This window comes from Rhinolophus sinicus, chromosome 1 (assembly GCF_057876585.1).
Source record: "Rhinolophus sinicus isolate RSI-liver-muscle chromosome 1, RSI-T2T, whole genome shotgun sequence".
NCBI classification, from domain to species: Eukaryota; Metazoa; Chordata; class Mammalia; order Chiroptera; family Rhinolophidae; genus Rhinolophus; species Rhinolophus sinicus.
The window spans coordinates 113,826,743-113,840,280 of record NC_142501.1 but is presented as its reverse complement, the minus strand read 5'-3'; the positions used below and the strand labels follow the sequence as shown (position 1 = coordinate 113,840,280).

Here is a 13,538-nt window from a genome sequence, read left to right as displayed (position 1 = left end):
TAGAGAAGACACAGAGAGCTCTAAGCAAAAATGGAGAACAAAGGGGAAGAGGAGGAGAAAGAGAAGAAAAATGGGATTTCAAAACTTTGAAAACTTTAGTTCACCAAAATACACCTTTAAAAGAATGCATAGCAAAGCCCGAGATTGAAAGAAAATGTAAGTTGAGCTTTTACATAATAATGCATATTGGACGTATAATGAAAACAATACTCCATTCAAGCATAACATATACAAATCTGAAAAATACTCTTCATCTAGAGTAAAACGTTGTGTCATGTAGACTCGTATCTTGCTAAATTTCAAAGATCGAAACATTTCTGCACTTGGAAACAGCTATGTACACTACTTAGGAGGTACATGATGTATAGAAGCACTACCGAAAACCTGCACTCGGGGTTTGTGACAAAAGGGCCAAAATATTCTCCCGAGCATCAGAAACAGTCTTTCTCTGCTGGAATCCATTTTTGAAAACTCAGAAAGACGCAACAGCTAAAATTGGACTCTTTCCTTCTGAAATGGTAGATTAGAAAAATAGTAGATACTTTTTCCACTAGATGCCAAAATTACGTAGTGATTAAGGAGAAGTGATTGCTAGTTCATAGCATTTTAGGTTCAAATGCATATGCAACTTAAAAGCACAAAAACCTAATAGTAGCCTTAACGTGTTGTAATGTAAGGGTTTCATCCCAAGAAAGTTGTCAAAGCTATTACTGGTTTATCCTTGATTTTTAGCTATAATCTTCCATGATTTATTTCTAATGATTTATATATTTTCTTTAATTTGTTTCACTTGACGTAAGGATGTTTCTCAGACTGTCTAATGATGTCTAGGTTTAATAACTGTATTATGTCTGTATGATCTATGCTTCTGGGTATTGGTAAATTCATTTTTATATTTCCTACTCAGTTTTATAAGGACAAAAAGATGATTAAATACTCAAATATTGGCAAAATCATTGTACAGACAAGTGTCGTGACACTGCCAAAAATGAACAGTCAGCAGTGTGGTTAGTTATGAACCGATTAACTTAATGCGAACTCACGTTTGGAAAGACAGTTGAAGGATTTAAGTGACAAATTTAAGATGGGTTTTTAAAAAAGTGTTTGAAAATCAAACATCGGCTATAATACTACTGGTCCAGTCGTCACAAATTGACAAGTGAATATAATACCAACTAAAAGGATTGGAAAGGTGGATCTTTTCTGGCCATTCTAGACTGAATAAATTGGTGAAATCCTGAGGCAAAAGGAGCAAATTTCCTTTCTTTCTTGACATATATACTGAAAAGAGAAAGAGATTTCTAGTTCCACAGGCCTTATTCACAAAGCAGATAAGTACAAAGTATACTCCAATTTTTTTAAGTAGATTTTTGGGTCTAAGGTGATAGATATTGAGGTTGAAAGTAAAACATTTCAAAATACAGAAGAGTTATCTCTGGGAATCAAGCTTTTAAATGCTTGTCTGTTTTATAAATCGAGATTATTGGATTTCAGTTTAGGGTACATAAAGTTGTTTTTTTCCCTTCTCTCATTTATGGTTTTTGCTTCTCCCAAGTTCTCTGCCTGTTACATCTCTGCTTTCTTAATTCAGGAAATGAAATGTCCTATTTCATTTTGCTCAGACCACCCAGCAAAAGACTGGGCCAACGCCCACCAAGGTCAGAATGGAACTCAGCGCTGCCCACAAGCAATCTCTGAAACTTGAGACACCTGGGCCTTGCACGAGCGCTCTGGGTACCCTTGACCTCAGCCACGGGGCTTCTGTGCGCATGCGCAGTGACATCAGTCTCTGACCCGTGCACCGTTGCTTGGTTACAGCCATTCTCTGGGCTGAGAGATTCCAAACTTCTAACTGCCCTGCTGGGATAGTGTGGCGACAGGGAGTTGGCTGCTCTAGAGTCTGCTGTTGGTTGGGCTCGGGAGAAAAAAAGCGTAAGAAGTGCTGAGGAGGTTCTGAAGCCCTTAGGCTTGGCCATGAAGAAGGTTATTGGCTTCGGGCTTCGGAAGGTTTTCGGAAAGAGATCACAGAGCGATGGTCTTGGCAGGCAGCCTTGGACTGGAGATGGTGTCTCCTTGCGGTCCGGGTACCACATCCAAGACAGAGATCTCCCCAAAATCCACAAAGCTGCCTGCAGGGGCGACGTATCAGAAGTGAAGAGGCTTCTCTCGCGCCATCCAGAGAGATTGAATGACAGAGACAAGCAGAAGAGGTGAGAGGGCCTGCGAGGCCAGTGGGCACGGGCGGGCCTGGAGGAGGCTGGGGGACCTGGCAGAAGGGCTCAGCGGCCCAGGCTCATCCAGGTGGAGCTCAGCCCTCCTGTCACCCAGGGCGCTGTGCTGTGTTCCCTCGCGGGTGGGGACCTTACCCGGGTGCCAGTGCCCAGGCCGACTTTGTGAGCACCAGGAACAAAATCTCAAGGACCCGTCACTCATAATTCCCCTTATAGAGCACTTTACTGACAATGTTAAAGCGATTTAACTAAATATCAATAATAGAAATGAAAAGTATATGCAGCATTTTATTTTTGATGTCCACAGTTTTAGACCATATTGTTAAATACTATAGAAAAGTGCTTAATGAGAAAACGAATTCCCATAGTAGATCAACTTGTGGGCTAAAAATTCTTCAGCTAAAACCCAGTATCCGTTTTCTATCAGTGTCCACCCAGGTATGTACGGTGTTCACTGAGGGGCCTTAGAAGGGAAGCTTCCAGGGGCACATGCTGTGGGCTTGCCTAGGAAGACACGTTTTCTCCCCGTGTGTGCTCTTCCTCTAGGTATCAGTTTTACATAAGCCGGCTAAACTCTCAGGGCTTTACAAGTTTGGGTTGCACGTGCTGTCTCTTTGATTGTGGTGATGACATTAAGAATCGTTTTGTACAGTAGACAAAGATTTGCCCTTCTAGGTGTCAACAGGTGCTCTATTGCCACAATTTCTTTACTAAGAGCTGAAAAGAGAGATAAATGATTGGAATATAGCTGAAAATGCCCAAACACCCTAATATAGGTAGGATGTTAGAGCTTGATAGTGACGGCATTTCACGTTAGTAGAAAAGATGAATTACTCATGAATGATGGAGAAATACCTGTTAAGTATTTGGAGAAAATTCGTTAGATTTTCATATCACAAAAATAAGTTCCAGGTGTACTATAGATAAAAACTTATAAATATACGAAATGAGGAACGTACCAGAAGAAAACAGAAATGCCTATTTATACATTTTTTTATGTTGGCGAAGACTTGAAAAGCAAGAGTTCAGAAGGTTGGTTGAGCAATATAAGAAATCAGTAGTCTCTGTATATCAGAAAATAATATTAACAAAATAAAAGAAAATGTACTTGCAAATTATGTACGGCATAAGTATATCAGGGAAAAGTGTATCTTCGTTTTATAGAGAAGTGTCTGAAATCAACAGAAAAAACGCACTCGAATTTTGAATGGGACCAAGTTCTTTCTGTGTATCTGTAAGTGACCAATACTTAGTGTCCCAGGTGAGAAAAGGAATTCAAGTTGAAAGAGAGATGACAACTTCTTTTCCATCCTCCAAGGTTGAGAAGATGAGGAGCCATGGTACTTGTACTGCTGCTTCAAGTTTAAGTTGCTTCTGACTTTTCAAACGGGCAGTTGGTGATAAGTACCACATTTAAAAATGTGTGTTCCCTTTACGCATCAATTCCAAGTACTAAAATATCTTTATGAAATAATTAGATAAATCACATACAATTTGTTTTTCTCAGCACTGCTTACAATATCAATGTATTGTGAAGAACTCACATCAAGGGATTTCGTAAATAAATTGCAGTGCATCCGTAGGATGGAATTACCTGAGACCGTTGAAGGTGGTATGGATGATACATACATGCTCACGTGCAAAGATGTACTCTGGTAGCTCGGAAAAGGAGAAAAGCATTCCTTTGATTATACACACACACGGACTACGATATTATTTTAGCCCAAAATATGTGCAAACTTGATATCTGAGTATTTGTACTGTGACGTTTTCTTTTTAAAAAAATCTGATCTCTACACTGAACATATACAGAAATTCTAGTAATGGTTTATTATTAATAAAGTAATCCCAGGTAATATTTCATTATTCCCAGGTATATGAATCTTGTTCAGATTAAAACAATTTCTCACTTCTATTTTTTAATATATTTTTTTTAAAGATTGGTATTTTTGGCAACTTTTAGCCTCTTCAGAAGTAAAGGCAGTCTTTTTATCTGTGCCTGTAGAAGTTCATGTATCTATATTTCTGTACACACTTAGTTTTTTTTTTATTACATAGTGCTTCATTACCTATAATATTAAATGATCTTTGATTAATCATTTTGGTTCTGTCTTTGTGGAGATCAAAAAAGCACATATAAGTGATTATTACTATTGCAGAAGTACTGCTTTACTATAAAAATGTTGTTTACAAATGTTGAAATCTCCAGCTATAGTTATCCATTCTTTCAATCCATTTATTCATCAAATATACACTGAATAACTGTTACGGAGCAGACACAGTCTACCCAGGACTCTCAGAATCTATCTCTCAGGCCCTTTTCATCCTTAAAAACTTTATGTTGCCCAGTAGGAGTGAAATGAAAAATTGTAAATGGAAGTATTTGTACCTAATCTCAATTGAAGCTTTTCCTCCCCCATTTCAAACAAAAGGATTTCTGCAGTTAGGACGTTGTGAACAGTGACCAAATTTGCTGTTCAGCTAGTGTGCAATAGTATTAAATATGAATATTGATCATTGGAAATCATCCGATTTTCATATAATCTTTGAATCTCCACAGTCAATGAAATGAGCCATCCCTAGTCACTTGACTCCTGAGTCTCCTTTGGCGTCAAGTTTCTTGAAAATCAAAACAAGAATTACTTTGTGATTTTAGTCCTCTTTCCCCGTGATGCTCTTAAGAACGAACATTTATTTAGATGCCAACTTACGAGGAGAACTGCGGAAGGTCTGGTGCGTTTCCATTATTTCACTTCACGTCAGGCACCACGGGTGGTAGGATGCCCGTTCTTGTAAGTACCAGTAAGAAATTATTTAAATGCTGCCAACTATACTTTCAAGGCATTCTGAATTATGCATTGCCTTCCAGTGTCAGAGGTGTTAAAATATGAGAAAAGAAGCATCTTAGAACCACTGCAATGCAGTGTTCTTTCTTAATCCTTAAAACACAGCTGCAAAGTAGGTAGAATGATATCATTTTACTTAATTGAAATGTTGTCTTGTAAAGTAGTAGTGATGGTAATAATTCGGATAATATTACCAAACAGTTATTGAGTGTGTGTTTTGTGCTAGGAACCTAAGTAAACACTTTGCATAGATTCCCATTTAAGCCAACAACAGTGCCCTGTGATGTTAAGTACTATTTTTATCCCCATTTGTTGATGAGGAAATGGAGGCACACAAAGGCTAAGGGACAGCTATTAAGTGGTAGAGTTAAGTTAGGATCAAACCCGAGTTGAGCTGATTCCCCAGGGCATGCTCTCGGTAGTCGCTTAGGCTGCTCTTTCATTAGTGTGGCGAGTAACAAGAGCTCGTGAATGTTGTCCTTTGTGCAGAAGAAAACTCCGTGTTGGTTCTGAAGGCATTGGAGTAGTGTGTCATGTTTACAATTGCATGCAGAACTGCATGTTTGAGACGGTGCCCTGTAATGTCCTAAATGTCCTCTCACCCTCATAGGACTGCTCTCCATTTGGCCTGCGCCTTTGGCCGTCTGGAAGTGGTGACTCTTCTAGCAGAGAAGAAATGCCAGATGAATGTCGGTGACAACAGAAACAAGACAGCTCTCATGAAGGTATGTGGTAGCCAGCTCTGTCAACAGGAGATGGATTTGGTTTAATTATTTAGAATAAAAATGAATTTCTCTCAATTAACTATACCTAATTGTGGAAACTTGTGGAATGCTTACTTTGAATTCCCATAATTTACCGTTTATTTAATGACGTAATCCTGACAGGCCGTGGAGAGCCAGGAAGAGGAGTGTGCAACAATCCTACTAAAACACGGAGCGGACCCACATATGAAGGACTTCCGTAGCAACACGGCTCTCCACTATGCGGCCATGGGGCACAACACCGCGATAGCTGAACAGCTCCTGCAACACCAGGCAGATATAGAAGCAACCAATGAGGTATAGATCCACAGATGTATTTATACAATATTTATAATACATGTGTTTCAGCCACAAGCATTTTATTTCTAGTCGATATATACTGCATGCTGTACATCAGGCCCTGTCGCCACAGAAACAAGTCAAAGCCAAGTCAGGAAGGGGAAATGGGTTGGCCACAGAAAGGGCCCAGCTCTGGCCTGTAACAGTCCTGTTACTGCGTGGGAGTGGGTGCAAGGCTCAGAGCCCACCGAGGACTGAAGACCTGGTGGGCTGGAAGTATGTGGGGGTGGCTGCTACAGGGCAGGGCCTAGGAGATGGGTGCTCCTGGGGGTGGGTGGGAGGAAGGGTGGAACTTGGGTCCCGGCCGGGGAGCTGGCGATATGCAGGTGGGGAGGGGAAGCAGCAGGACACAGGCCCTGAGCAGCCCAGGCCTCGGGGGTTCTGAAGATTGGGGCAGGAGGGCCAGTCACGTTTGGACATCCAGCCGGGGCATCCACCTGTGCTCCTAGCCACTCTGCCAGCCATGGTCCCCCTTGGGGTCTCCACCTCGGAGTGGGGCTCCTGCTCAGCCTCGTGGAGACGCTGGGCGGGTTGTCGTACAGAGGGAGCAGGTGATGGGGTTGCATTCACCCCTTTTTGTTCCTGGACGTACATCACCGCTCGCCAATGCAACCCCAGCAGGAATGCCCTTGGTTGACACAGGAAGGGTCAATTTTACATCTTTGGAAGCTCAAGCGTCCCCTGAATGCAAACAGTTGGAACTCAATTTTCTAAAATTTTACTTTACATGATCATACCTCTAAAGTAGCAGTAGAGGGCACAGCTCTCCTTTATGCACTTGTGACAAATTACTTGTGAAAACACAACTTGTTAGAGGCAACACTTCCTTTTTTAAGTGTTTTTTCACGTCCGAGTTGTTTTCCAATTAATGCAAAACAATGCAGGAAAGCACAATTTGCCTTTGAAATCGGCTTCTCCTTAAAACTCAAACGAACAAAAGCATTTTACAATATCATTGAAATCTTCCTGCTCTTGACAAGTTGCTATTTATAAACAAGTGATTTATATAAAGCTATTTAGCTCCCATTGGCCAAAGCCTGAGAGGGAAAAAGGAAAGGGAAAGGAAATAACTATGAGAAATATGCAGGGGAATTTGGAAATTGAACTATTGAGAGGAAATAACAAGAAGAGATTTTTCAAAAACTCATGGACACAGACAACAGTTCGATATTTACCAGAGGGTAGAGAGGGGAGGGGTGACAGATGAGGAAAAAGGGTCAAATATATGGTGATGGAAGGAGAACTGACTCTGGTGGTGAACACACAATGCAATATACAGATGATGTATTATAGAAATGACACTTGCAACCAACTACTAACCAATGTCACCCCAATAAATTTAATTAATAAAAAGTGTTTTTTTATTTTTGTTTTCCTTCGGTTTATATGCTTAGTCAAGGTCCTCTGCAGTTTTGGGGGATAATAATCCTTAGCTTGGGAGAGAGAGTCAGTGAGTTTTAAACTCCCCCGAGACCACTTCTAGGAAGGCTCCGAATCCTCCAAATTACAGTGAACAGGTGGCAATTAAGTGGGAAACGAGGGAAGGACAGATAATTAAGTGACATATCATCCTGTTCTGGCAGAAAGAGCCACCTAGGTAAGAGTCTAAACTCTGCTGTGAAATCTAGACTGTCCCATGAGAAGAAAGGAGTTTAGCTTTAATGAAATCAAGTTGCATTTTGAGTTATTAATCCCGTTTCCTCTCCTACCCAGGAAATTAAGTGTGCTTTTCATAAGTGACATGTCTCTTCCACTTTTATTTGGCCTAATCCTCAATGTCAGAGGAAATTGGTGACATAGGCGAGAGAAGAGACTGAAGTGATCGTCTACTGGACTAGTTCTCGGCTAGAATTGTGCTGGCAAATCAAAGTCACCCTAGGAACTTTAAAAACACTTACAATCATTCACAAGCTAGGCTCTTCCCTGAAGGTTTTGACTGAGTAAAGCTAATAAGGCCTGGACATGTGTTATTTAGAAATATTTCCCTGAGATTCGGATACAACTCTTGGTGAAGAACTACTAGTGCAATATATCAATTCGCAGATCTCAGATACTTAAATATCTCTAGAAGAGGTGGAGTTTGGGAGGTGATTACCCTCCAGCTCTCTCCTTCCCAACACTCTTCGCCTGACTTTTGAACTGTCTGTACCTCTGGGCTCGAGAAGTGGAAGGAAATATCATTGGCGGTATCTACTGGCTTAAAAAAGAACACCTTTTTCCTTTCAGCCATCAGTCATTCACTGGCGCTCAGAGAATCTTCAGAAATTTGCTGATGGGTGGTCTCCTAATGCACAGAATCGGGCCCTTTAAGAATTTTGCATGTTTGTTTGTGCTCCACTTGTTAGATCAACAAATGCTTACTGCAAGCAGGGTTTCCTGCAGTAATAGGAAATTGTGAGCCTACTTTTTTGCCTGTTGTTCTGTAAATCTCCAGTTTTCTTTTCTTTGTTTTTTAGTTAAATTTATTGGGATGACAGTGGTTATTGTATTTAAATAGGTTTCAAGTGTACATTTCTTTTTTATTTATTTATTTTTTTATTAAATTTATTGGGGTGACAATTGTTAGTAAAATTACATAGATTTCAGGTGTACAATTCTGTATTACATCATCTATAAATCCCATTGTGTGTTCATCACCCAGAGTCAGTTCTCCTTCCATCACCATATATTTGATCCCCCTTACCCTCATCTCCCACCCCCCACCCCCACCCCCCTTATACTCTGGCAACCACCAAACCATTGTCTGTGTCTATGAGATTCTGTTTCTCATTTGTTTGTCTTGTTCTTTTTGGTTTATATACCACATATCAGTGAAATCACATGGTTCTCTGCTTTTTCTGTCTGACTTATTTCGCTCAGCATTACACTCTCAAGATCCATCCATGTTGTCACAGATGTTCCTATATCATCTTTTCTTACTGCCGAATAGTATTCCATTGTGTATATATACCACAACTTCTTCATCCATTCATCTATCGAAGGACATTTTGGTTGTTTGCATGTCTTGGCCACCGTAAACAAAGCTGCAATGAACATTTCTATAATGCGTCATCTATATGTCATATTATGTGCTCACCACCCAGAGTCAGTTCTCCTGCCTTCACAGTATATTTGACCCCCCTTACCCTCCTCTACTATCCACTGTCCCCCCTTACGTTCTGGTAAGCACTCAACTGTTGTCTGTGTCTATGAGTTTTTGTTTCTTTGTCTTGTTCATCTGTTGCTTTCAGTTTCCTATCCCTCATATGAGTGAAGTCGTATGGTCCTCGACTTTTTCTGTCCGATTTGTGTTGCACAGCATAATAATGTCATGATCCATGCGTGTTGTCCCAAATGGCAGCATTTCATTTGTTGTATGGCACAGCAGTATGCCTTAGTGTATACATACCACATCTTCTTTATCCAGCCATCTATTGAAGGACAGTGTGGTTGTTTCCGTTTCTTGGCCACCGTAAATGATGCTGCAGTGATCGAAAGTGTGTGATAAACTCTCTCAGTATGTCTGGGAAATTCATAGAGCCGTGGCATAATCACGATGGTAGGTTTAAACATGAAATCCCATGAAGTTAGTAGCAATACAGATGGGAAGTGTCAATAATTTAGTGTCAGCAGTCCTCTAATGTAATTATCCATTGGATTAACAATCTGAAAAATGAATACAGATAGATTATGGTTTGAATAAGAATGGGAAAAATTCTTGAAGTGGGTGTAATGAGTCTAAATGACAGTTTTGTTGCATGTTGGGGCCCAGTTTTTTAATGAAGCTTATGATACTAAAAAACGGAAAGATTTTACATACAAATATTCACATTATACACAAACATTTGGAAAAGGCAGATAAAAAATCCCAAGTGGGCCATAGACTAGTTGTGGCTCCTCGATATGTTTAGTTTGCCCCCCTATGTTGAGCCAACATCGAGAGTTTGGGGACCGATGAGAAACAACGCTGTCAAGCTTCTCTTAACGAATCCAGCCTGGTCCCCTTGAGCCCTGACTACAGTGGGTGTCCTGTGGCGAGGCTGCGCCTCTTCTATGAGACATGTGTTCCCCAGAGTGCTGCTGTCCCCACCTGGGTTCTTCACTTACTTGGGTCCCCTTCTTTGCCTCCGGAAGCACTGGAGTGTGCGATTCCTCTTGTACAGAGTATTTTGATAAACATTTCAAGATTTTCAAGACAGTCCATGTTGATTTATTATATGTGTTCTATGTTAATCTCCTTAGAATGAGAGTAAGTTTTTCAAGCTAGAATTCCTAAGTTGTTTTTCTTTTAAAAAAACAAAAAGAAAAAGAAAAAAAACTTCCTTTTTCATTATACGTCCTATAAATGATCATACCCATGGAAATGTCTTTAAGTCTTATGAGGTCAGTGATGGCTATAGTTGTAGGTGTCATGCATATTCCAGTCAGCATTCTATCTTCCTCCTCAACAGGGTTCCTTAAAACTGCAAGTGATTTAGTCGCTTTCATGATGCTAAAAGATCAGTATTAAAACGTTAACTGATAAGCCATGATATTTTATTTCGGAGTTATATTTTGCCTGAGCCGTAAAATAATTTTAAGTAGCAATTAAAATAGACCCAGAATGAAAACAGATTTTTTTCAAAAAGTAGATAGGCATTGGGGTCCCAAGATTATCATCGTAACTGAGAATGAAATTTCACATTGAGCTTACCAACAGCCCAGATAAAAACCCATCATCTTATAATGGGAGAAAACCCATGGACCATTTAGCGATAAACAATCAAAGGTCATTTGAAGCCTAACTCTTTTTAATTTAGAGTCCATTTCTTTAGTGACCCTTTTGGAGCAGGAGAGCCTGAAGTTGACATCTGGGATCCTGAGAACATGGATAGAAGTGAAGCAAGCATGTTTGCATAAGCTGCAGAAAACCTTCACCTCTGTTGGAAAGCTCTCCAAACTATATCCCTGAAATTCCATGATATTTCAAACGTTAATGTTTGCCACAGAAAAGTATTGTCAAATCGGGAATAAGCAACCTGAAACACTTCTTTAGTAATAGCCATATAAAGCACAGCTTTATAATACTTCTCAAACACAGGTGCTCTTTCTGGAATCTTCCTACTGGGCCACAGTAGTTAATTTCTGGTAAAGTACGTATTCTTTGGAATACAATGTAACAAACACTGCCCCAGAAACAATTATTTAGGTTTTCAATTCAATAAAACGACTTAAAGCATTTACGTCTATGATTTCGAGCTTGGAGACACAGGGATGAAGAATAGCCCCTGCCCTCCAAAAGCTCCGGGTTCAGATGGGAACGATGAAATCACTGCAGTGCAGTGCGGTAGAGACTGTGATAGGAGCAAAGATTTTGGAACCAGGGCTGTCAGTGTTTGAGGGGAGTTCTGGATAATGAGGTGGAAGTTCATCCGTTGGAGAGGAAGAAGGAGGATATTTTAAAGGGAAGAGCCGCAGATGACAGCACAGAGGGCTACTTTGTATTTACTTTCTCTAGTGTATGTTCAAGTTTAGAGGATCTTTTATGAGTTTTCAAATTTGATGTAGAACTATGTAGTTTTTAAGCTGTAAAATGTTTTCTGTTTTACAGTTTGATTTTACACCACTTTTATTTGCTGTGCATCTGAAGAGCCAGGAAATGGTGGAGTTTTTACTCGAGAGACATGCAAACATACATGCAGTTGATAAGTGGAAAAGGTACAGTGGTTTGTTCTTTTGGTTTTAAACTTAGAACTGTTTTAGAGCGGTAACAGTTGCTCAAGTCAGAAAGATTAATAACAAGAGGATTAACCTATGATTACAAAGTGAAAAATATCAGCACATCGTCCGTTAGGTAGAAAAGCAATTATTCTGACTGGTGAACTGGAAGAACCGTATCCTGCAGGATTCATATTCCTTTATGATATCGACTGATGTCATTTGTCATTGCAGTTTGGGGTCACATGGTATTATATTAGCTAAAGGGTTTTCACTGTAATTTTACTAGTTTTGTATAGTATGGAGTCTAACTTAGTTTATGATACAATATGGGATTTAGTCTCTCTGACAGTTTTTTTAACCTCTGCCGCGTATTCAGTTTTCCTTAAAAGATGCACGTTAAAGGTAAATAGGAGTTGATTTTGTTGTTTGGATGACTCTGCTTGAAATTGTTTTCTTCAAGGAATGCTGATGTTATAGGGATTTCCCTAAGTGACTGTGAATTGCTACTACCAGATATTCCTCCGTTTTTATCCTTTTTTATTTCTAGTCTATTTTGATGTGTTTTTGTTTTATCATTTTTAATTGGTATGAGTAGAAGGGAGAAAGACAACATTAACTGAATAAACTTCTTCTTTAATGAAACAAGTCATGGATGGGTGATAAAAAAAGAGATGGGCTTTCAGTTCACTCAGGACTGGGTTCAATGCTCAGCTTTCCTACGTGTCACGTGTGTGACCATGGGAACATTACTGTCATCACCAAACATGTTTCCCGATGTGGAAACGAGGAAAATCATATCTCCTTCGAGGATGGTCGTGTGTCACGACCTGGCGTGTAATTCGGTGCCCAGCACGTGCTTATGCGCACCATTAACTTCAATGATGACAATGATTGCTAGAATTATTATTAATACTATTGTTTTGAGCCTGCCAACTAGCTTTAATTTACCTGACTTCTAGCTGACTTTGGATGTAACGTATATAAGACTAAGGAAGAAACGGGAAATTCTTCATTGAAATCTTCACCTACTTCAGATAAGTGACCTCAGCAGAGTGACTTGTCTATTAAAGAACTTTAAATTAGCAACTTCTAGGTAGTACCCAAGTGGGGCAAGAGGCTTTTTGTTTTTGTTGTTTTCATGTGCCTTCATTTTAGCTTTGGACATAATTTACAAAGATGAACACTTAAGCATGTAAATGGTCAATTCTATACAGATAAGCAATATATTGAACTCGGTAGAGTCTCTCAATGTTGCTGTTTAGGTAACTTACAGTTCCTAAGGGTGAAGTTGTTGTCTGTTATTTCAGAACAGCCCTCATGCTTGCTGTAAAGGCTAAATCCTCAAATACAGTCCGGCTGCTGCTTCAGGCAGGTGCAGATGTCTTTGCTCAAGATGACAGTGGATTCACTGCAGAAGAATACGCTTTATCTAAAGGTTTGAAGGAGTAAGTGTTTACATTGACATGCTAATTATCACAAAACTGAACTTCCAAATACTTTAACTGTTACTTCTTAGGTAACAGGTGAGACTTCATAACTGGGTTCAGGCAGTGGGGGCATGGCAGTGAGTTAGTAGACATCCTCAGCCAGAAACCAAACAAACGGTCAGACGTGGAAGACGTAGCAAAGGGACAGATTCCTTATCCCAGAACTTTGAAGACCTTTATCTCTAGGGATCC

The 13,538-nt window shown here is 39.9% G+C and overlaps 1 protein-coding gene and 1 long non-coding RNA gene across 2 annotated transcripts in view; one reads left to right on the top strand and one right to left on the bottom strand.

Moving 5' to 3' along the window:
* The window catches only part of LOC148759209 (uncharacterized), a 252,241-nt gene that overhangs the window by 92,034 nt on the left and 146,669 nt on the right, over positions 1-13,538 (bottom strand). The window lies entirely within an intron of this gene.
* Positions 1-13,538, top strand: part of LOC148759211 (uncharacterized) — a 35,264-nt gene that overhangs the window by 19,515 nt on the left and 2,211 nt on the right. The window contains exons 3-7 of the mRNA XM_088793606.1: positions 1,592-2,210; positions 5,688-5,802; positions 5,965-6,138; positions 11,750-11,856; positions 13,167-13,304. Coding sequence (XP_088649732.1) covers positions 1,975-2,210; positions 5,688-5,802; positions 5,965-6,138; positions 11,750-11,856; positions 13,167-13,304 — 770 coding nt within the window. The 5' untranslated portion in view covers positions 1,592-1,974. The remainder of the gene's footprint in view (positions 1-1,591; positions 2,211-5,687; positions 5,803-5,964; positions 6,139-11,749; positions 11,857-13,166; positions 13,305-13,538) is intronic.